General features: G+C 50.8%; 1 protein-coding gene across 1 annotated transcript; it reads left to right on the top strand.

Annotated features, from left to right (window-relative positions):
• Nucleotides 1-465: 465 nt before the first annotated feature.
• On the top strand, nt 466-1,090 carry LOC147984242 (uncharacterized). The gene is made up of 2 exons (XM_087541021.1): nt 466-851; nt 898-1,090. The coding sequence occupies exons 1-2, from the start codon at nt 466-468 to the stop codon at nt 1,088-1,090; spliced, it is 579 nt and encodes a 192-aa protein (XP_087397147.1).
• The last annotated feature ends 22,117 nt before the right edge of the window (nt 1,091-23,207 follow it).

Below are 23,207 nucleotides of genomic sequence, written 5' to 3'. Positions count from 1 at the left end.
TATGCTCAATTCTGTCAATTGCTCAACGGTAATTTGTTGACCCACCGTAGAATACTTATGCTCTCGAGAGAAGCCACTAGTGAAACCTATGGCCCCTGGGTCTATCTTTATCATATCAATCTCCTACTACTTAGTTATTTACTTTTCTATTTTACTTTGCCTTTATTTTACTTTGCATCTTTATCATCAAAATACCAAAAATATTATCTTATCATATCTATCAGATCTCACTCTCGTAAGTGGCCCTATAGGGATTGACAACCCCTATTTGCGTTGGTTGCGAGGATTTATTTGTTTTGTGCAGGTACGAGGGACTTGTGTGTAGCCTCCTACTGGATTGATACCTTGGTTCTCAAAATCTGAGGGAAATATTATGCTACTTTGCTGCATCATCCCTTCCTCTTCGGGGAAAACCAACGTAGTGCTAAAAGAGGTAGCAAGGTATACCTCGCGGAAGTGCGCAAGATGGAGAAGCAATTCCTGGGCCTAGAGCTACAGCATGTGCCACGCGGCACCAACAAGGAGGCTGACGAAATCGCCAAGAAGGCGTCGAGGCGGCTACCCCAAGAACCTGGTGTCTTGAAAGAGCAACTCTTCAAGCCTTCGACGACCCCTGCGGTCGTGAAGACTGCATCACCTCAAGAAGAACTCCCTCAGCCACCAGCCTCGGGAGCCCCCGCTCGCGGTCCTACCTCAGGATCATGTCTACTCCTGGTGCTCGAGCCTCAAGAGGGGTGCTGGACCGAGGAATTCAAGGCATATCTGGTGCATGGGACGCTGCCGGAGAAGGAGGAGGACGCGGAGCGTGTGGCTCGACAGGCTACGGCATACTGCATCCAGGACCGTGAGCTGTACAAAAAAACGACCAAATGATGTTTCCTTGCGCTGCATCTCCAGGGAGCAGGGGAACGAGCTGCTGGCTGACAGACATGGTGGAGACTGCGGGCATCACTCATCGTCACATACCCTGGTTGGCAAGGCGTTCCGCAGCGGGTTCTACTGGCCCACGACACTCAACGACGCGACTAAGCTGGTAAGGTCCTGCGAGGCCTGCCAGTTCCATTCCAAGCAAATCCACCAGCCGGCTTAGGGCCTTCAGACTATTCTGCTTTCGTGGCCCTTCGTGGTCTGGGGGCTGGACATCCTGGGCCCATTCCCACGGGCGCTTGGGGGCTATCGCTACCTCTACGTCGCCATCGACAAGTTCACCAAATGGGCAGAAGTCGAAGCCGTCCGCACCATCCCAGCCTGGTCAGCAGTTAAGTTCATCAAAGGCCGTAAGCCGGTTCGGGGTCCCTAACCGCATCATCACCGACAACGGCTCGCGGTTCACTAGCAATCTCTTCAAGACCTATTGTGCTAACCTTGGAACACAGATTTGCTACGCTTCGGTGGCACACCCCAGGAGCAACGGCCAAGCTGAGCGCGCCAACGCTGAGGTCCTTCAAGACGAAGCTCGAGGCTTGCGGCAGGGGCTAGCACGACAAGTTCTTGTCTGTGTTGTGGTCCATACGCACCACCGCCACCAAGCCTACAGGCGAGACCCCGTTCTTCCTCGTCTACGGAGCAGAAGCGGTTCTCCCTCATGAGGTCAGGCATTGCTCCGTGCGGGTCCTGGCATTTGATGAGACGCACCAGGACACCATGCAGGGGATGGACCTCGTGCAGGGGGAGGAACTCCGCCGTGAAGCCTCGCTCCGAGCGGCAAGATACCAGCAGGCGCTGCGACGGTACCACTATCGCGGCGTCCGCTCCAGGACGCTTGAGGTGGGCGATCTCGTCCTAAGGTGGGTGCTCTCCAGGGAAGGGCTGCATAAGCTCTCACCCATGTGGGAGGGCTCGTATAGGATTGTCCGCGTCTCCAGGCCTGGCGCCGTGCGCCTGGAGACGCAGGACGGGGTCCCCATCCAGAATTCCTGGAACATCCAACACCTTTGGAAGTTCTACCCATGAAGCAAGGCCCAGTGCCTGTGAAGGTCTCCGCTCATGACACTCTCACGTAATAATGAGTGGGGCTGTATACGCCCCGGAGTCTCAGGAGTGCTGCCCTCGGGCCTCGGGGGCTCCCTCCCACGTCCTAGTGGCAGCACTTAGCTCCGCGCTGGTGAGAAGACTAGACTAGGTGCCAGATGCGGCTGTTCATTTTCTTTCTGTAGTTGGCTTGCCTCTTTTCCTTTAATGAAATTTGGAGTTCCAGCGTTTCTCGACGGCTTGCCTCTTCTTCCTGTTTCTTCCCTCGATTCTTTGTTTTTTTGCCAGGGAGGGCGGCAGTTGCCCGACGCTCTCCCTCGCACGCCCCGCGAGGGGGGTTGGACAGGTAGTATGCACATGCGCACTCCCCTAGTCCCTATAGGACGTTCTCGTCTGAGCTTTTGATCGGCGCATCCCCTTTAGTCCGTGCCCCACTGGTACCGCAACGTGGAGCGTCTAGCCATAGCCAGCCCATACCTGAGCCCTCGCGCAGGAAGGAGTAAATATTTCTTAACAAGTTTTTGCAGCTTCGCGATGCAGCCTCGCGATGTTACCCGAATCAACAGTGGGGAAGCCCCACCAGGTGCCCAGAGACGCGCGCCCTCATGAGGTCAAAGCTACCCCGGATGCGTCGAGCTAAGTCCCCCCTTTACACCCGTATAAGTCATAGATCTCACAACACAACCCGGAAACAATAAACGCACCATAAAAGCAACATAAGCACCACGGTTCATTACACGCCCTCGCAGGGCCCCGAGTTCGTTTCAGACAATACAGGGGAAAGGGAAAGAGAGGGCAAGCGAAAGCGGCTCCTACGACGCGGCAGCTCACGAGGGTCGGCCCCCGGACTCAGCTAGAGCCCTCCTCGCGCTTCACCGGGGCGCGACGGCGGGATGACCCGCCACCATCCTTGAAGTGGGCCCGACGGCGTGGCGGCTGGTCGTAGCCGCCGCTGCTGGAGCTTCCGCCGGAGGAGGAGCTGCCGTAGCTGGGCGAACCGCGGTCGCCACCGAGGGGAAGGTCACCCTTGTGCTCGTCGCGGCCATCACCAAGGCCAAGCACCTCGCCACCGTCGTCGTCGTCTTCAGGGTAGCATCCAGCGCGGCGACCATCTTCCCCGAACACCCTCATGAAGAGGGTCGCTACGCCGTCGTACTTGAAGTGGAGGGTGCACAGCCTGCCCAGGCCGCGCGCGCGGGCGAACGTCTGCCAGCCGCGAGCTAGGGCTACGTTGCCCGCAACAGAGACCTCCACCGTGAGCCACAAAGACTTGCTGCAGGAGCCGTCCGCCTGCAGCCAGAGGCCGCCGGGACCTGGGGCCGGAAGTTCGCCGGCGAAGGAGCGCGGAAGTTGAAGCCAAGTGCCGGCTGGATTCGCCGACCACACGACAAACTCCGGCAGCACCTCCGCCGAGTGGAAGTGCGGCCGGGGAGGCCGGGCGACCATGGCGTGCCTCCCCTTGTCGACGGGGCTGCCCCGACCTAGGCGGCTCCCATCGCGTGAAGGAGTGCCGATGCGGCCGCCAAGGACGACGCCGTACCCCGAAGGAGTCCTCCCACACCCATGAGGGACCGCGGCAGGGGTCGCGGCATGCTTGCGTGGGCGGCCGCGCCCCCTCTTAGGTAATGGCAAGCCAGGGCCCTTCTTGTGGGCTTTCCCCTTCTCGGTGGCCGAGAACCTCTTCACCGGTGCCATGGGTGTCGCGGCAAGGAAGAAGAAGGAGAAGCAGGAGGAGTGGAGGAAGAGATGGGTGACGAGGCTCCACCCCCTTTCTATTTATAGCCAGGAGGAGGCCAGCCGTCGGCCTCCATGATCTAAGGTAATAATGACCTTTTTCTGCATGCAACAGGGACTCGTCAAGTCGGGCAGTTGCCGAGGCAGCGTGGGGAAGCGGAGACGCCCACGACCCGTCAATCACCACGCGTCAATCAAGGCCGTAGGCCATTGGGGCTCGCGGCGCTCTGCACTTGACCCTTGGCTTCGCTGGGAAGCCAAGCACGAGTGCTCCTTGGGCCCGGGCGCTACTGTCGGCATCCTGGGAACGGGGGTACCCAGACTTGCCTGCCCGCGGCCCAGGGCGTGGCTCCACCAGCGGCCTAGTACGACCCATCTTCATCAACCATCAATCAAGACCCTCGCAAGGGGCCAAGCCTCACGAGGCGGATGACACAAGACCTCCTCAGGGGCAGCCTCACTAGGCTGGCTCACGAGGAGAGGAGAGATCAAGGTGAGGGGCACCTCGTGAGGTTTTCGTCACGTGAGCCATGACGACCAAGGCCAGGCGGGCGCCAGCGGGTGCGGAGTGCCAGTTTCCTCTTTGGTGCTAAAGAGGCAGGCACAGGCGAGGAGTCCGAGGCGTCAGACAAATGTTTCCATATCAGTGCAACGAGACCAAGACCAGCAGGACGGCAAGACGGAGGTCACCATGGAGCCCACGACGGCGTCACCACTAGAGCCTTTGGTAGGTGAAGACCACCTTTTGTCATGATAACTTGTACTCGTTTTCCACCTTCGAATTGGCCGTTGTGGGATCCCTTCCGGCCTAATATTTGGGGAGAGGACCTGACCCTCTATAAATAGGGCTAGCTACCACCATAGCTGGGGGCGGCTCATCGAGAGACGGGAGGCTCATCTAGAGACGGATCATTCAGATCATCCCCAACCACACAAGCTCATCGAGCTCAAGAACACCTCTCCTCAGGAGGCTGTTCTTCCCTTGTACTTGTTCATCCCAGCCTACAAGGCAATCCACCACACCACACTGGAGTAGGGTATTACACCGCAATGGTGGCCCGAACCAGTATAAACTCTTGTGTCCCTTGTTCTTCGGGTTCGGCGAACCGGACTGTGAGGTCATTGCAAGAGCGTGAGCTAGGGGAAGAGAGATCTTCATGCACACCCTAGTGTTCGAACCTCAAGGGTTTGCCAGAACCCGTAATCCGACAACGGCATGTTGATGCCGCTCCATCATAGCATGCCAAGTTTCATGAATTTCAGACGATTTTTGGATTTACTAGAATTTAAAAACCAGGCATCTCAACATTTTGCCGGCAATCAACAGTTCCCTGGTGTTTGAATTTCATTCCCATCTCTTGCATGGGACCTAGAAATTCATCCAATGACATAGATTACATTTTTCAACCAACCTTAGTGCATTGGAGCATGTGCTTGTAGTTCAAATTTGAATTATGCACATAAAACGCCTAGAAAACCCAGTTAATGCATAAAAATGTCCAAACGAACCCCAGAAAATCAAAAAATTGACACAACACTCTTCTTGTTCTATGTTGACACTAGAAAATTTTTGAAAGCAATAAGAGGCAATGGATATCATTTCGTCCCCAAAGGTGGGACGTTCCCTATCGAAACCATCATGGTTGTTGTGAGAAGCTCTGGTTTGTGAGAAGCTTATACCCGAACCTGCCCCAAATGGGACAATTTTTTTACCACGGCATGTTGATGCCGCTCCATGATAGCATGCCAAGTTTCATGAATTTCAGACGAGTTTTGGATTTACTAGTAAAAACCAAGCATCTCAACATTTTGTCGGCAATCAACAGTGCCTTGGTGTTTGAATTTCATTCCCATCTCTTGCATGGGACCTAGAAATTCACCCAAGGACACACATGTGATTTTTCAACCAACTTTATTGTATTGGAGCATGTGCTTGTAGTTCAAATTTGAATTATGCACATAAAATGCCTAGAAAACCCAGTTAATGTATAAAAAAGGCCAAATGAACCCCGAAAAATTCATTCCCATTTCTTGCATGGGACCTAAGCATGCACTGAAGGACACAAATTTGGTTTTTCAACCAATTTGTATGCACCAGAGCATGTGCATGTAGTTTAATTTTGAATTGTGCACCTGAAATGGCTAGAAAACCAGTTTAATGTATAAAATGTCCAAACGAACCCTGAATAATTCCAATTCTTTTGCGACACACATATAGTTGCATGTTCACTGTGGATAAAAGGTCTAGCAATTCAAACAGCGTCCATTGCCGTTGTGACCTCATTTTGTAATTCAAATCAAGTAGATCCCACACAGTTTATTATCACCAACCATGTGAGATGTAGTACAAAATATCTTGGAGCACCGTCGGCGTATAGTACGTGAGGGAGTCCTGGATTAGGGGGTCTCCGGACAGCCAGACTATATCCTTTGGCCGGACTGTTGGACTATGAAGATACAAGATTGAAGACTTTCTCTCGTGTCCGGATGGGACTCTACTTGGCATGCAAGACAAGCTAGGCAATACGGATATGTATATCTCCTCCTTTGTAACCGACCTTGTGTAACCCTAGCCCCCTCCGGCATCTATATAAACCGGAGGGTTTTAGTCTGTACGACAACATACAATCATACCATAGGCTAGCTTCTAGGGTTTAGCCTCTCCGATCTCGTGGTAGATCAACTCTTGTAATACCCATATCATCAAGAATAAATCAAGCAAGACGTAAGGTTTTACCTCCATCAAGAGGGCCCGAACCTGGGTAAAACATCGTGTTCCCTGCCTCCTGTTACCATCCGCCTAAGACGCACAGTTCGGGACCCCCTACCCGAGATCCGCCGGTTTTGACACCGACATTGGTGCTTTCATTGAGAGTTCCTCTGTGTCGTCGCCGTTAGGCTTGATGGCTCCTACTATCATCGACAGCGATGCAGTCCAGGGTGAGAATTTTCTCCCCGGACAGATCTTTGTGTTCGGCGGCTTCGCACTACGGAGCAGATCGAAAGTTACGCCCTGGCCACTAGGTCAGGTTTGGAAGCTTAAATTACATGGCCGATATCCGCGGAGACTTGATCTTCGACGGATTCGAGCCCCTGCCTTGTGCGCCACGCGGTCACGATGAGTACGATTTAGCTCTACCATTGGACCGTATTTAGGAGATCGCACCGGCGGCCGCTCCGAGCCTCAATTTGGAGCTAGTTGCTCCATCCATGGACGGGTGGATAGACCCCGTCACGGAGGCCGTATCCTCAGCGGCGATCGAGCCGAATATCGACCTTACCCTTCACGAGAGCCGTGCTGCCAAACTGTCGGATCCTTTTCCTGCCACGAGCTCCGAACCGCCTGTGCCCGTTCCTATCGAATCCGATTGGGCGCCAATCATGGAGTTTACCTCCGCGGATATTTTTCAGCACTCGCCCTTCGGCAACATGCTGAACTCATTAAGGTCTCTCTCCTTGTCAGGAGGATCCTGGCCGAACTATGTCCGGCAGGAGTGGGATGCGGATGATGAAGAAATTCGCCGCCCACCCACCACCCACTTAGTAGCCACTGTCGATGACTTAACTGACATGCTCGACTTCAACTCCGAAGACATCGACGGTATGGACGACGATGCGGGAGACGAAGAGGAACCACTGCCCACAGGGCACTGGACAGCCACCTCATCATATGATATATATACATGGTGGACACACCCAGAGAAGGCAATGGCGACGAGACAACGGAGGATGACCCCTCCAAGAAGCAGCCCAAGCGCCGGCGTCAGCGGCGCCGCTCTAAGTCCCGCCAAGGCAAAAGCGGTGATACCGGCACAGGAGATAATAGCACTCCGGACAGTGCCGAAGACGGCAACAATCCCCTCCAGCAAGATTTAGGGCAGGAGGATGGAGAAGCCAGCCCTTCAGAGAGAGCGGCAGATGGAGAGGCGGAGGATGATAATTACATGCCTCCCTCCGAAGACGAGGCAAGCCTCGATGATGACGAATTCGTCGTGCCTGAGGATCCCGTCGAACAAGAGCGCTTCAAGCGCTGGCTTATAGCCACGGCAAATAGCCTTAAGAAAAAGCAGCAGCCGAGGAATATAAACTCGAACGCCCCTCCAAGAGTTACCCAAAGTGCAGATTGCTACCCCGACTGGAGGAGGAAGCACCATCCCCGGTGTATGACGCGGCTGATCAGCCACCTCGTGGCTGCGACAGAGAGGCATTCCAGCCAAAAGCTCAGCCCGCACCCCGACGCCATTCAAGTAAAAAGGCATGGGGAAATACGCCAGACCTGCGAGATGTATTGGAGGACAAAGCAAAACATGCAAGATCGATCTACGGATCACGAGGGCGTGCCACTATGCGAGACGATAATCGTCATGCCGGATACAGTAAAAGTAAGTCCGGCCGGGCCGAACACAGCGGGTAAGACTCATTCGAGCTGCGTCGCGACATAGCCCAGTACAGAGGCGCCGCACACCCCCTATGCTTCACAGACGAAGTAATGGATCATCAGATCCCATAGGGTTTCAAACCCGTAAATATAGAATCATACGACGGCACAACAGATCCTGCGGTATGGATCGAGGATTTCCTCCTGCATATCCACATGGCCCGCGGTGATGATCTACACGCCATTAAATACCTCCCACTCAAGCTCAAAGGACCAGCTCGGCATTGGCTCAATAGCTTGCCAGCAGAGTCCATTGGCTGTTGGGAGGATTTGGAAGCCGCATTCCTCGACAACTTCCAGGGCACTTACGTGTGACCCGCAGATGCCGATGACTTGAGCCACATAATTCAGCAGCCAAAGGAATCGGCCAGGCAATTCTGGACACGGTTCCTAACAAAGAAAAATTAAATCGTCGACTTTCCATATGCAGAGGCCCTAGCAGCTTTTAAGCACAACATCCGCAACGAGTGGCTCGCCCGGCACCTTGGCCAGGAAAAGCCGAAATCTATGGCAGCCCTCACGACACTCATGACCCGCTTTTGTGCGGGAGAAGACAGCTGGCTGGCTCGCAGCAATAACATATCAAAGAACCGTGGTACTTCGGATACCAAGGATGGCAATGACAAGTCACGTCGCAACAAACATATGCGCCGCATTAACAGCGACAATACCGAGGATACGTCAGTCAATGCCGGATTCAAAGGCTCTAAACCCGGTCAGCGGAAAAAGGCATTCAAAAGAAGCACTCCGGGCCCGTCTAGTTTGGATCGTATACTCGATCGCTTGTGCCAAATACACAGCACCCCGGACAAGCCAGCCAACCACACCAACAGGGATTGTTGGGTGTTCAAGCAGGCCGGCAAGTTACATGCCGAAAACAAAGATAAGGGGTCACATAGCAATTACGAGGAGGAGCCTCGGCAGCCGAACACCAGAGAACAGAAGAGGTTCCCCCCACAAGTGCGGACGGTGAACATGATATACGCAACCCACATCCCCAAGAGGGAGCGGAAGCGTGCGCTCAGGGACGTATATGCGTTGGAGCCAGTCGCCCCAAAGTTCAACCCATGGTCCTCCTGTCTGATCACCTTCGATCGCAGGGACCACCCCACTAGTATCCGTCATGGCGAATTCGCCGCACTAGTTCTAGACCCAATCATTGACGGATTTCACCTCACTCGAGTCCTAATGGACGGCGGCAGCAGCCTGAACCTGCTTTATCAGGATACAGTGCGCAAAATGGGTATAGACCCCTCAAGGATCAAACCCACAAAAACGACCTTTAAAGGAGTCATAACAGGTGTAGAGGCCCATTGCACAGGCTCAGTCACACTGGAAGTGGTCTTCGGATCCCCGGATAACTTCTGAAGCGAAGAGTTAATCTTCGACATAGTCCCGTTCCGCAGTGGCTACCATGCACTGCTCAGGCGAACCGCATTCGCAAGATTCAATGCGGTACCGCATTATGCATATCTCAAGCTCAAGATGCCAGGACCTCGGGGGGTCATAACAGTCAATGGAAACACAGAGCGCTCTCTCCGCATGGAGGAGCACACTGCGACCCTCGCAGCAGAAGCGCAAAGCAGCCTCTTAAGGCAATCCACTAGTTCGGCAATCAAGGACCCGGACACCTTCAAGCGCGCCTGGAGTAATCGGCAACAGGACCGCCTGGCATGTTTCGATCTCGCATAGCAATGCGGCCCCCACCCCGGTCCCAGCCAAACGGCGAAATCCGTGCCACGCGTACATAATTACGCATTAAAAATACCATGGGCACAGGTGGGGAGGGGGCACGACTGCGGCACGCTCCAAGTCGTGGCTTAAACCGCACTAGGGGCTTCCCGCTTTGTTATTTTTCTCTTTCAGGACTTTAATCTCCAGAAACCCTGTCCGGCAGCATGATTGCCGAACACATGATGCAGCAACCAAGGAGGCAGAAAGCTGCGTCACACCACGGAACTCCCAGGTGGATTACGATAACGAGTGAAATATTTGCTTTAATACTATTCCTCAGCTTGCCCTTGGAAGGGACATGTCAAACAGTCCTACTTTTTGCTTATCGCACTACTTGTATCATTCTGCTTTAACGCACCTTTTTGAATAAACAATGCCTAGCATTAAGACTATCATTGCATTCTTCCTTTATATATATATATATATATATGTTCATTCACAACATCTAGCATCCGTACACTCTGGTACGGCCAATACGCTAGGGGCTTAAGCATACCCCATAATGCGGCGTGAGAAGTCCGAACACTTTCGACACTGCGGCACCCCGAACTTATAGCATTATTTGCATCAGCTCCGAATCATGTCTTGGGTCAATAGTTGGGTTTGCCCGGCTCCCATGTTTTGGTACCTTACGTTCCGCTATATCGGCTAAGGTAGCACTAGGAGAACTACTGCGATTGTGTCCCGGTTCTGCTGGGTTAAGCACCTCAATAGAGAAAGCTAAAACTGACTGTCATGATAAGGCGAGAGACTGGTCGTTGTTCGAGAGGTTTCGAGTCCCTAAAGACTCATGCCGCTTAGAGCGAGGAGTCGGCCCTGTCCGGCTTAAGGCGTGTATGGCGCCCCGAATTCAGCCTTCCGAATACTAGGGGCTTCGCCAAAATTTAAAATTATAGAATTCTATGGCTAAGTGAGAGTGATAACGCATTATAGTCCGATTGCCTTGTTCGTTGTGCTGAGCACCTCCCTCGAAGGACCCAAAAATGGGAACAAGAGTGCTCAGGTTTATCCCGAACACCCCAGCACTCGTGGCGTGGGGGAAGAAGCCGACGACTAGCCATCTCTCAGATTTGATAAATAGCCGAACAGAAGGTAATATTTTAAATTCAAACAAGCGTTGCATAGCGCATATGAACAAGTTTTCATAATACAGGATTACACGAGCAAGTTTACTCAAATATTACATCTTTCGTACACTCGTCCGCTACGATATGGGCACCCTTCAGGACAACCTCATAGTACATCTCAGGGTGGCGATGCTCCTTGCCCTGCGGCGGCCCTTCCTTCACCAGCTTCACGGCGTCCATCTTGGCCCAGTGCACCTTCGGACGGGCGAAAGCCCGGCATGCACCTTCGATGCAGACGGACCGCTTGATGACTTCCAGCCGTGGGCAGGCTTCCACAAGCCGCCTCACCAGGCCGAAGTAGCTGTTGGGAAGGGCGTCTCCAGGCCACATCCGAACTATAAAGCCCTGCATGGCCTGTTCGGCCGCCTTGTGCAACTCGACCAGTTGCTTCAGCTGGTCGCTCAGAGGCATCGGGTGTTCGGTCCCAGTATACTGAGACCAGAACAGCTTCTCCGTTGAGATTCCCTCCTCGGCCTGGTAAAACTGTGCGGCATCCGACATGCTACGGGGCAAATCTGCGAATGCTCCTGGAGAGCTCCGGATTCGGGTAAGTAACAAGTAATTTACTTTCACATGCTTGCTTTTCATATAGAATGCCTTACCCGCCGCTATCTTCTTCATCGCATCAATCTCCAGGAGGGCCTTTTGGGCTTCGGCCTTGGCACTCTTTGCACTCTCAAGGGCCGTGGCAAGCTCGGACTCTCGCGTCTTCAAGTCAAGCTCCAACGTCTCGTGCTTCGTCACGAGAGCGTGGAGCTCTTGCTGCACCTCGCCCACCCGTGCCTCTTGTTTTTCCCGCTCGGTGCGCTCCTAGGCCGCTTTGTTTTCGGCCTCGGATAGTGCTTGCTTCAGGGTCGCCACCTCGGTCGTGGCCCCTGGCAAATTTACATTGATCCTGTCATTTTGCAATTGCATTCTTTATATATATATATCCATAGACTAGGTACTACTTACCTTTGTTCTCCTCGAGCTGTCTCTTGGCAAGGCCGAGCTCTTCCTTGGACCCTTCGAAGTCCTGCTTCAGTGCGGCGACCTCCGCAGTCAGTGCGGCAAAGGCCAGTAGCGAAGCCTGCATATGCATATAGACATACTTATATTAGACTCTTGCGATATTGTTTGATCCTCTGTTCGGCTTTTCTTTGTGAACATCGAACAGAGCATCAGGGGCTACTGTCTATGCGATAATATTTTTCCTATATTTCAAATACTTACCTTAAAGCCTGTTAGAAGGCTGGCACAGGCTTCAGTCAGTCCGCTCTTGGTGGACTGAACCTTCTGGATCACCGCACTCATAATAGTGCGGTGCTCTTCGTCGATGGAAGCGCTGCGAAGCGCTCCCAGCAGATTGTCCGGTGCCCCTGGATGGGCAGAGGTCACCGGGCACAGGCGTCTTGCCCCTTTTGGAAGGAGGCCGCCTGCCCGAGCCCGGAACCACTGGGGGTTCCAGTGCGGTGTTCGGCTGAGGGCCGAACTCGGAGCCCTCGGAAGCCTTACTCCCTCTGCTCCTGGAGTCCGGAAAGTCGCCTTGAGGCGCCTCCGAGATTGTCTCCCCTCGACCCGGTGCCTCTTGAGACAATACCTTGGCATTGTCCGTAGGGCACAAGGAGGTGGCGGTCGGAAGTGGATCGCTATACATATCCGACAAGCCCAAGGAGCCGCCCGATGAAGATACGTCGATACGGGCTTGGGGCGGTCTTCATAATCATATTTGGCGTTAGGGGAAGCAGTGCGACGAAGGTATGCTATGAGTTACTCTGGTATCCAAATACTTACGACTTCGCCAGGGGCTTGGCCCTGAGCAGCCACTCATCTTCGCCTTCGGCGGCGGTGGTGGAGTAGTCCGGAAGGAGGTTTCTCCCCTTCTTGGACCCTTCCCCCCCCCCCCCGGTCGGGGCGGCCTTCCTTTTTTTGTCTCCCCCACCTGAAGGGGAGCATCTTCATCTTCCTACTCATCTTTGGGGGAGGAGTGTGTCGCGGAGTTATCGGACGATGAGTCCGATAACACCTGGCATCGAGAACTCTTTCGGGTTCCCTTGGCCTTCTTGGTCTTCTCCGGCACCTTGTAAGGAGCCGGAGTCAGCATCTCTGTCAGGAGAGCATCCGCAGTGTCTTTGGGCAGAGGGGCAGGACAGTTAATCTGCCCCAACGTCTCCACCCAGTCCTGTCAAAGGCATGGAGCTCAGACCCCGCACATGGTTAAGCTAGGGGAAGTAAATATCCTACCGGATGTATAGAACTCACCGAATGTGCTAGGCGCTTCGCGCTTAGCCCGCGGTCCTCGGTGAGAGAGGGAGGGACCTCGGCGCCCTTGAACAACACCCTCCAGACGTCCTTGTGTGTCGTGTCAAAGAGCTCGCTCAAAGTCTGGTGCTAGGCCGGGTCTAACTCCCACAAGTTGAAATCTCGTTGTTGACACGGGAGGATCCGGCGGATGAGCATGACCTAGACTATGTTGATAAGCTTGAGCTTCTTGCTTACCATATTCCGGATACATTTCTGGAGTCCGTCCAGCTCCATCGATGAACCCCAGGATAGGCCCTTCTCTTTCCAGGAGGTGAGCCGCGTGGGGATTCCCGATCCAAACTCGGGGGCCGCCACTCAGCTGGTGTCGCGCGGCTCGGTGATGTAGAACCACGTCAATTGCCACCCCTTTATGGTCTCCACGAAGGAGCCTTCAAGCCATATAACATTGGGCATCTTGCCCACCATGGCTCCGCTGCATTCTGCTTGTTGGCCCCCCACCACCTTCGGCTTGATATTGAAGGTCTTCAGCCATAGGCCGAAGTGGGGCCGGATGCAGAGGAAAGCCTCACACACAACGATGAACGCCGAAATGTTGAGGATGAAGTTCGGGGCAGATCATGGAAGTCCAGCCCGTAGTAGAACATGAGACCACGGATGAATGGATGGAGGGGAAACCCCAGTCCACGGAGGAAGTGGTGGAGGAAAACTACCCTCTCGTGAGGTTCCGGGGTAGGAACGATCTGCCCCGCAGCGGGCAACCGATGTGCGATATTCACGGCTAAGTATCTGGCTCCGCACAGCTTCTTGATGTGTCCCTCTGTAACAGAGGAAGCCATCCATTTGCCTCCCACTCCGGACATGTTTGGAGAATGTTGAGGCGAAGGACCTGGACTTGGGCGTTGGAGCTCGAGTGTGCAAGAACGGATGAGCAAGGAGGAAGAAGGCATGGGTAGAGAAAGGTTAAACCTTATCTATTTATAAGGGCGGCCAAAACTATGCGCCCCCACTAGCCTGGTAAAACTCACTTATCCCCCAAGCACCGTAATTGGTGGTGCGGTTGGGTTACCCACGCCCATATTGATGACAATCCCGTAATAAGGGGGACACGATCTCTGCGTTGACAAGACGTGTCAAGATTTGTGGAAATATTATTCTCTCTACGGTGGTATGTGGAACTTATTTTGCAGGGTCGGACACTATCCTTGTATTCAAATTTTTCCGTGGTGTATTCGGAGGAGGAACCCGCCTTGCAATTCCGAAGACAACACTGCGTGCCGGACTCATCGTCATTGAAGCCTGGTTCAGGGGCTACTGAGGGAATCCTGGATTAGGGGGTCTCCGGACAGCCGGACTATATCCTTTGGCCGGACAGCCGGACTATATCCTTTGGCCGGACTGTTGGACTATGAAGATACAAGATTGAAGACTTCGTCTCGTGTCCGGATGGGACTCTACTTGGCGTGGAAGGCAAGCTAGGCAATACGGATATGTATATCTCCTCCTTTGTAACCGACCTTGTGTAACCCTAGCCCCCTCCAGTGTCTATATAAACCGGAGGGTTTTAGTCCGTAGGACAACATACAATCATACCATAGGCTAGCTTCTAGGGTTTAGCCTCTCTGATCTCATGGTAGATCAACTCTTGTAATACTCATATCATCAAGAATAAATCAAGCAGGACGTAGGGTTTTACCTCCATCAAGAGGGCCCGAACCTGGGTAAAACATCGTGTCCCCTGCCTCCTGTTACCATCTGCCTTAGACGCACAGTTTAGGACCCCCTACCCGAGATCCGCCGGTTTTGACACCGACATTGGTGCTTTCATTGAGAGTTCCTCTGTGTCGTCATCATCAGGCTTGATGGCTCCTTCGATCATCATTAGCGATGCAGTCCAGGGTGAGACTTTTTTCCCCGGACAGATTTTTGTATTCAGCGGCTTTGCACTGCGGGCCAATTCGCTTGGCCATCTGGAGTAGATTGAAAGCTACGCCCTGGCCATCAGGTCAGGTTCGGAAGCTTAAACTACACGGCCGATATCCGCGGAGACTTGATCTTCGACGGATTCGAGCCCCTGCCGAGTGCTCCGCGGCCCCGATCCACCGTCGCCGGTCCCCCGATCCGCCCGCCGCCGTGCCCCTACTCCGGTTCGAGGACTACCCCATCCTCCCCCGGACCCGGCAGCCGACGAAGTCCTACCTCGGGGTCCGGCAGTGGTGGTGGGGGACGTGGGTCGCCGAGATTACAGATCGACAGACCCACACCCGCTGGTGGCTCGGTAGCTTCCACACGGCCGAGCTCACGGCCATGGAGTACGATCGCTGGCAGGTCCGCTACCACGGCGCGGCGGCTAGGCTCAATTTCCCTTTCGGCACACGTCCGGTCCACCTCGTTTCACCGGAGCCAGGGGTGGTGAGCTCCGCTATGGCGCGGGAGGACCGCGAGGTGTGGGGGATCCTCGAGGCCGAGGCCGCCGACGAGGCCTACATGCAAGAGCTCCGCCAGCAGCACCCGAAGCTCATGGAGGCGGAGCGGGCAACCTTTGCCGGTGCGGAGGACGGTGAGGTTATCACGCTCTCCTCTGATGATGAGGTCGAAGGCGGCGAGGACGGTGGCGTGGGGGCGGTGAGGTTATCGCACTCTCCTCTGATGACGAGGTCGAAGGCAACGGCGACGGCGGCGCAGAGGGCGTCGAGGTGGGCCCCGAGGATGAGGAGATTGGCGTCGATGAGTGGAGTAGTGCCTTCCCCAATGACCCCGAAGACGGTACTGGCTCGGACCCGGCTCGTGGCACACCGTACATGACAAGGAAGGATTGGCTCGACCTCTACTTCGACCGAAAGTAGTTTAGCTTAGTTTAAATTTATGTTTTATGTTCGGTTATGTAAAACTATCTATGTTTATGTTTGAATGCATGCTACTTTCGGTTGAACCTACTTTGAACTTTATCAAATTAAAGTTTATAACCTTAAGTTTAGGGGATCGACTAGAAAAGGCCAAAAATTGCTGGAGTATATATATATATATATATATCCACTAAGGGTTTTAGTCCTTTAACTTTTTAAGGATCGCCTAGAGATGTCATTATGACTTGTTTATTTTAGTTCTTCACAATGTGATGCTCTATATGTGCAACTATTTGCCGTGCATTTCAATTTCATCAATAACAGTTTCAACAATACCACTATGAATTACTATATTTGGTTGTTGTTAAGGATATTGCAGTTAACATGCCTTTTCATTTTTCAATTGTTGTTTAGCAACATGCATTGTACTGAATGACTAAATATGCAATCCCGGGCTACATAGCAACAAGGAAGAGTGTTACCTTAATATTCTGATGATGTATAGATATACATGTAACAAAATCTTATATAATGGGATGGATGGAGTGTTGCACTCCATTTTTCAATTGTTGTTTAGCTTCTAATATTAACTTGGTGCTTTTAGGTACATATATCATTGCCAAAGATCCACACTTCGACCCTTTCTGCGTATGGGGCAAGATATTCATGAACCGGCATCAAGTGAGGAAACTGATAAAGATTGTTATTAAAATGGGTCAAAAGATGTCAATCAAACTATTTGTTTACACTTTATGCAAGACAACAGTGAACTGCAGGATGGTAAGTAAGAACCCTGTAGCCTTCTTTTTACTGCCCGTAATGAGTTGTGTTAGATGACAATATCTGAATCTTTTTTCTTTTGTAGTGGATCCTGAAGAAGTTTACTCAAGATTACCTCTCAAACTACATGATTGGCGGCCGGCCATCACAAGTGGTTGGACTAGAGTCCTGCATGCCTTCTGCATCCAGGAGAGCACAATAGGTCCATTCTGCTTCACCTTGTTCAGCAACTGGAATGTCTGTCGCCTCTTTCTTTACCACATGTAATAGTACAAGTATAGAACCATTGGTGCTTCTGTAATTCTTAAACATATGTACATGTGAATCGAATAATGCATTGGTTGTTTGAACCCGGTGGATATGAATAAAGCTATAGCCTACTTTCAAGTTTAAATTTGGTACAATTTTAAATAGTAGTAATTAAATTAGGGCGAAATTACGTTGTGCAGGTCATTACGGCACACGGTTGGTAAAACACAAACGTTTGCGATATACACCATAATCCGAGACGGTTCACAGAGAGAAAACGTGTGCAAGCATGCACACAATTGCCGTTTGCAAAGTGTGTGTGATGGCAGACACTATCACATACGGTACGGGAAAACTAAATGTGTGTGATTGTCTACCTATCGTACACGGTTTATAATCATGAACTATTTGTGATGTGCTAGGCATCGTAAAACTCCCGTGCCTAGAATCTGCCTGGAAAACTCCCCTGCCTGGAATCTGCCTGGTTTTAGGCAGAACCACAAAACTCCGACTGCGATGGTAATGCGAGCACAAACGAGTAGCAAGGATGAAGCATTTGGGATATTCGAGATATCGGAAACGGTTATATAGGGTCAACTGTATGCATCAAGGCTCCCTATCCACAATGGTTTCTGGGTCGTGTGGGAAGGACTCCCCTATCGCCCACACTCACTTGGCGACGGTTCCAAATGACGTCCCGGAAATGGGTTAAAAATTGTTTGTTTAGGACCGACGCGCACCAGTGACATAGTTGTTTCGTAGTTTCATTTTCTTCTTTGTTGAGTCATAGGAACCACCGTACTGTTAAGTGGGGTCCAAGTGAACAAATTCAGAGTGACTACAGTGATGCTCAACCAAATCCTATGTCTTCGAGCGAAGATAATGAGAGCAAATCTTATCCAGAGCTGGATGAGTCAGCTTTACTTGTAGCACAATTCAAGCTATCGCGTGTGTTTAAAATCTGACCGTTGGACATGTGTCAGTTCCTTATTGACCCAAGGTCATTTCAGAAAAAACAGGTCGGGTTGCCTCCTGGCTATAAATAGCCCACCCCCTACACCATAAATCGGTGGCTGCTCAGAGTTAGTACATGGCTTTTGTCGTTTGAGAGCAACCCACCTCCAAAGCATTTGAGAGAGAGAGATCCTTGCAAGGACAAAGCCCAAAACACCCAGAGCCAAAGAGTGTTAGGCATCACTGAAGTCTTTCTGACCGCGTGATCTGAAGACTTGTTACACTTGAGGACCGTGAATCCTCCAGCCGGTTAGGCATCGCGTTCTGAGCGTCCAAGAGTCATTGTGGATTGCTGGTGAACGAAGTTTGTGATGGTTTGGAAGTCTACCTTGAAGACTTACCAGAGTGATTGGGCGAGGACTGTGTGTTCTTAGCTCAAGGGGAATAAGGTGAAGACGCGGTCTTCTGAGTTGAATCTCAGCCTCCCTAACCAGATGTACAGTTGTCACAGCAACTGGAACTGGTCTACCAAATCCTTGTCCTCTCCAAGCAACTGGTTCTATCCTTCCCATCTCTTTACTTTACAGTTTGTCTTCATGAAGTCATTGCCTGCTTGCATGATCTGATTGTCTTCACTTTATGAAGACTGTTGTTGTTTGGCTTCATACTATTTTCCATCCTGATCCATACTACCTAGCTGCTGATAGTCTTCGTGCTTTCACTTCATTACTTACTTGACTATGGCTTGTCTAGTGTAGTCTACCTTCCGCTGCATATGAATAGGTTCAATTCCACTGTTTGTCTTCAAAACCTCCGTGTCATGAAGACTTTCATAAAAATCGCCTATTCACCCCCCCTCTAGTCGATAACTAGCACTTTCTATAATACTTTTTTGCGGTGTGTTTCCCGAGATCCGATGAATTGTTGATTTATGATCATCTTTTATATGAATGTTATTTGAATCTTCTCTGGATTCTTTTATGCATGATTTGATATCTTTGTAATTCTCTTTGAACTATCGGTTTGGTTTGGCCAACTAGATTGGTTTTCTTGCAATGGGAGAAGTGCTTAGCTTTGGGTTCAATCTTGCGGTGTCCTTTCCCAGTGACAATAGGGGCAGCAAGGCACGTATTGTATTGTTTCCATCGAGGATAAAAAGATGTTTTTTTATCATATTTCTTGAGTTAATTCCTCTACATCATGTCATCTTGCTTAATGCGTTACTCTGTTCTTTATGAACTTGATACTCTAGATGCATATGTTGGATAGCGGTCGATGTGTGGAGTAATAGTAGTAGATGCGGAATTGTTTCGATCTACTTGACACGGACGTGATGCCTATATTCATGATCATTGCCTTAGATATCGTCATAACTTTGCACTTTTCTATCAATTGCTCGGCAGTAATTTGTTCACCCACCATAATATTTTCGATCTTGAGAGAAGCCTCTAGTGAAACCTATGGCCCCGGGTCTATTTTCCATCATATAAGTTTCCGATCTACAATATTAGTTTCTGTTTTACTCTTTTTTGCAATCTTTTACTTTCCGATCCATAGACCAAAAATACCAAAAATATTTACTTTACCGTTTATCTATCTCTATCAGATCTCACTTTTGCAAGTAATCGTGAAGGGATTGACAACCCCTTTATCGTGTTGGGTGCAATTTGTTGTTTGTTTGTGCAGGTATTCGGTGACTTGTGTGTTGTCTCCTTCTGGATTGATACCTTGGTTCTCAAAATTGAGGGAAATACTTACTCTACTTTGCTGCATCACCCTTTCCTCTCTCAATTACCGACTCTGGAGTGCATTGGAAGTAGACGAGTTGGTGTAGATCGTACTTGGAGTCCCTCGAACCGTTGATGACGATCCCACGAACCGCCCTCGAAGGATCCCTCGAAAGGAAGACCGAAAGCACGACCTCTCTACTTGGTTGCAAGCGTACGATCTTCACGACCCGATAGCGCTTCGCCGCCCAAAGCTAATCGTCACCAGAGAATTAGAGGGAGGTTGCTAGAACCACACTGGGCTTCTAATTATGAGGATTAGAGTAACTAGGTCTAACTTTGATTAGTCAACTAGGACCAACTAGAACTAGATGAACTAGAAGAGACTCCAAAACTTGTGTATAGAAAAGGGCCAACACCTCATGTATATATAGATTAGAGGGGAAAGGCAGGGCTGCCACCAAGGAGGGAAAGCCCCTCTTTGGTGCGCCGACCAAGGGGGCCACTCCAATTCGGCCTCCCCACTTGGAAAAGTGGGGAGCCTTTCCTATTGGGCCATGGTGGGCCTAATATTCCTTCCACCACTAGCCCTTTTAAGGCCGGTTGATATTAAACTAAATATAAAAACCCTCCAACAATTACTAGAGCACATTATAAATAATTTAATATCTCTGGAAATATTTTTCACCTATATATTATTTATCGGTAATACCCGGTATTGCCCGATAAACTCCAAAACCCTTCCACTGACCCCAAAACACTTTCGATTCCTCTTGAAACTATTCCTAATATTAATGAAACAATTTCAAAAAATAATACCTCGATACTATGTTCTACTAACACTCGGCAGATCGTGATTACCTTAATCTTGTGACCCTGTAGGTTCAGTAAATCATAGACATGAACGAAACTCCTTTGTTCAATGACCGACAGAGGAGCCGCGGACATCCATATCGATCCCTATGATTACACGAATGACATTCAAGTGAACCCTTTGGTTATCATGTGATTTTCCCTTTGCTTTCGATACTTTACAAAACCTAAGAAGCATCGGTATCCTCCCGAGTCATACACATGCTCACTATACCGTCACCCTTGTTACCGGTTTTGTTCTTCTTTCTCGTTGATATGTTCCGGCATCCCTGTGACATAGTCACATATGTCTAGCCAGAAAATGATGGATGCCATCACACCGAGAGGGCCCTAAGAATATCTATCCATCATCGGAGGAGAAAATCCCACTCTCGAGCTATCTAGTCCCTTATCAAACTTTCAGATGTACCTGTAAGTTATTGTTCTTATCACCTAGTTACAGATGACGTTTGAGAAACCCTAAAGTCCACCGTACGGTAGGAAGTGACTATGATACTCTTATGGTCTGAGGAACTAAAAACACATGTTAACACTCCTTGTTATAACAATTGATTTCAGACGATATTATCTCAAAGTATAACAAACAAGTATGGGTAAATTCAATATGATCGTTCTTCTAAAGGCATACTCTTAATGTTGTTGTAGGACTACCGTTACACTTAACGATATCCTAAGATCCGGACAACATGATCACCAACAACACTTGAACCAGTCTTAGAGGCAAGATTAGGAACCTATTCTTTATCATTTATCATTCCACACGTGCATATGAGTTTTCCACTTAATCAAATATTCCAGGATCATAGTAGTTATAGCATGAAATATAATAGTACATTATTATTGTCTCTAGGCATATTTCCAACAGTCTCCCACTTAACACCAATGGCAATCCGGTATTTGAACATGCTTTGCCTGTGGTATAGCCTTCGTCCTATCAGATCTTGACGACCTCAGATCTGTGTGTATCATTTGCATTTCTATGCATCTATCATGTTTTTGTTGGAAATATGCCCTAGAGGCAATAATAAAATGGTTATTATTATATTTCCTTGTTCATGATAATTGTCTATTGTTCATGCTATAATTGTGTTATCCGGAAATCATAATACATGTGTGAATACATAGACCACAACATGTCCCTAGTGAGCCTCTAGTTGACTAGCTCGTTGATCAATAGATGGTTACAGTTTCCTGACCATGGACATTGGATGTCATTGATAACGGGATCACATCATTAGGAGAATGATGTGATGGACAAGACCCAATCCTAAGCATAGCACAAGATCGTGTAGTTCGTCTGCTACAGCTTTTCTAAGTGTCAAGTATCATTTCCTTAGACCATGAGATTGTGCAACACCCGGATACCGTAGGAGTGCTTTGGGTGTACCAAACATCACAACGTAACTGGGTGGCTATAAAGGTACACTACAGGTATCTTCGAAAGTGTCTGTTGGGTTGGCATGAATCGAAACTGGGATTTGTCACTCCGTATGACGGAGAGGTATCTCTGGGCCCACTCGATAATGCATCATCATAATGAGCTCAGTGTGACTAAGTAGTGGGTCATGGGATCATGCATTACGGAACGAGTAAAGTGACTTGCCGGTAACGAGATTGAATGAGGTATTGGGATACCGACGATCGAATCTCGGGCAAGTAACGTACCGATTGACAAAGGGAATTGAATACGGGATTGCTTGAATCCTCGACATCGTGGTTCATCCGATGAGATCATCACGGAACATGTGGGAGCCAACATGGGTATCCAGATCCCGCTGTTGGTTATTGGCCGAAGAGTTGTCTCGGTCATGTCTGCATGGTTCCCGAACCCGTAGGGTCTACACACTTAAGGTTCGATGACACTAGGGTTATTAGGAAGACTTGTATGTGATTATCGAATGTTGTTCGGAGTCCCGGATGAGATCCCGGACGTCACGAGGAGTTCCGGAATGGTCCTTCGGTGAAGATTTATATGTAGGAAGTTATCATACGGTCACCGGAAAGGTTCGGGGCATATCGGTATTGTACCGGGGCCACCGGAGGGGTTCTGAGGGTCCACCGGGAGGGGCCACCTCTCTCGGAGGGCCTAATGGGCCGTAGAGGAAAGGGAACCAGCCCTACATGGGCTAGGCGCATCCCCCCTTGGGCCCATGCGCCTAGGGTTGGGGGGAAACCCTAAGGGGGCGCCCCCCTTGCTTGGGGGGCAAGCCCCTCCCCTTGGCCGCCGCCCCCCCTCTAGATCTCATCTAGAGGGGGCCGGACCCCTTCCTCCTTCCCCTATAAATAGAGGGGCAAGGGGAGGGCTGCACACTACATCCAACGCGCAGCCCGTCCCCTCCCCAACACCTCTCCTCCTCCGCAAGAGCTTGGCGAAGCCCTGCCGGAGTACTGCTGCTCCACCACCACCACGCCATCGTGCTACTGTTGGAGCCCTCTTCCTCAACCTATCCCTCTTCCTTGCTTGATCAAGGCACGGGAGACGTCCTCGCTCCATACGCGTGTTGAACGCGGAGGTGCCGTCCGTTCGGCGCTA

This window comes from Triticum urartu, chromosome 2A (assembly GCF_056163025.1).
Source record: "Triticum urartu cultivar PI428250 chromosome 2A, HENAU_Tu73, whole genome shotgun sequence".
Taxonomy (NCBI): Eukaryota; Viridiplantae; Streptophyta; class Magnoliopsida; order Poales; family Poaceae; genus Triticum; species Triticum urartu.
The sequence above is the reverse complement of the archived record's forward strand: the minus strand, read 5'-3'. Positions and strand labels throughout refer to the sequence as shown.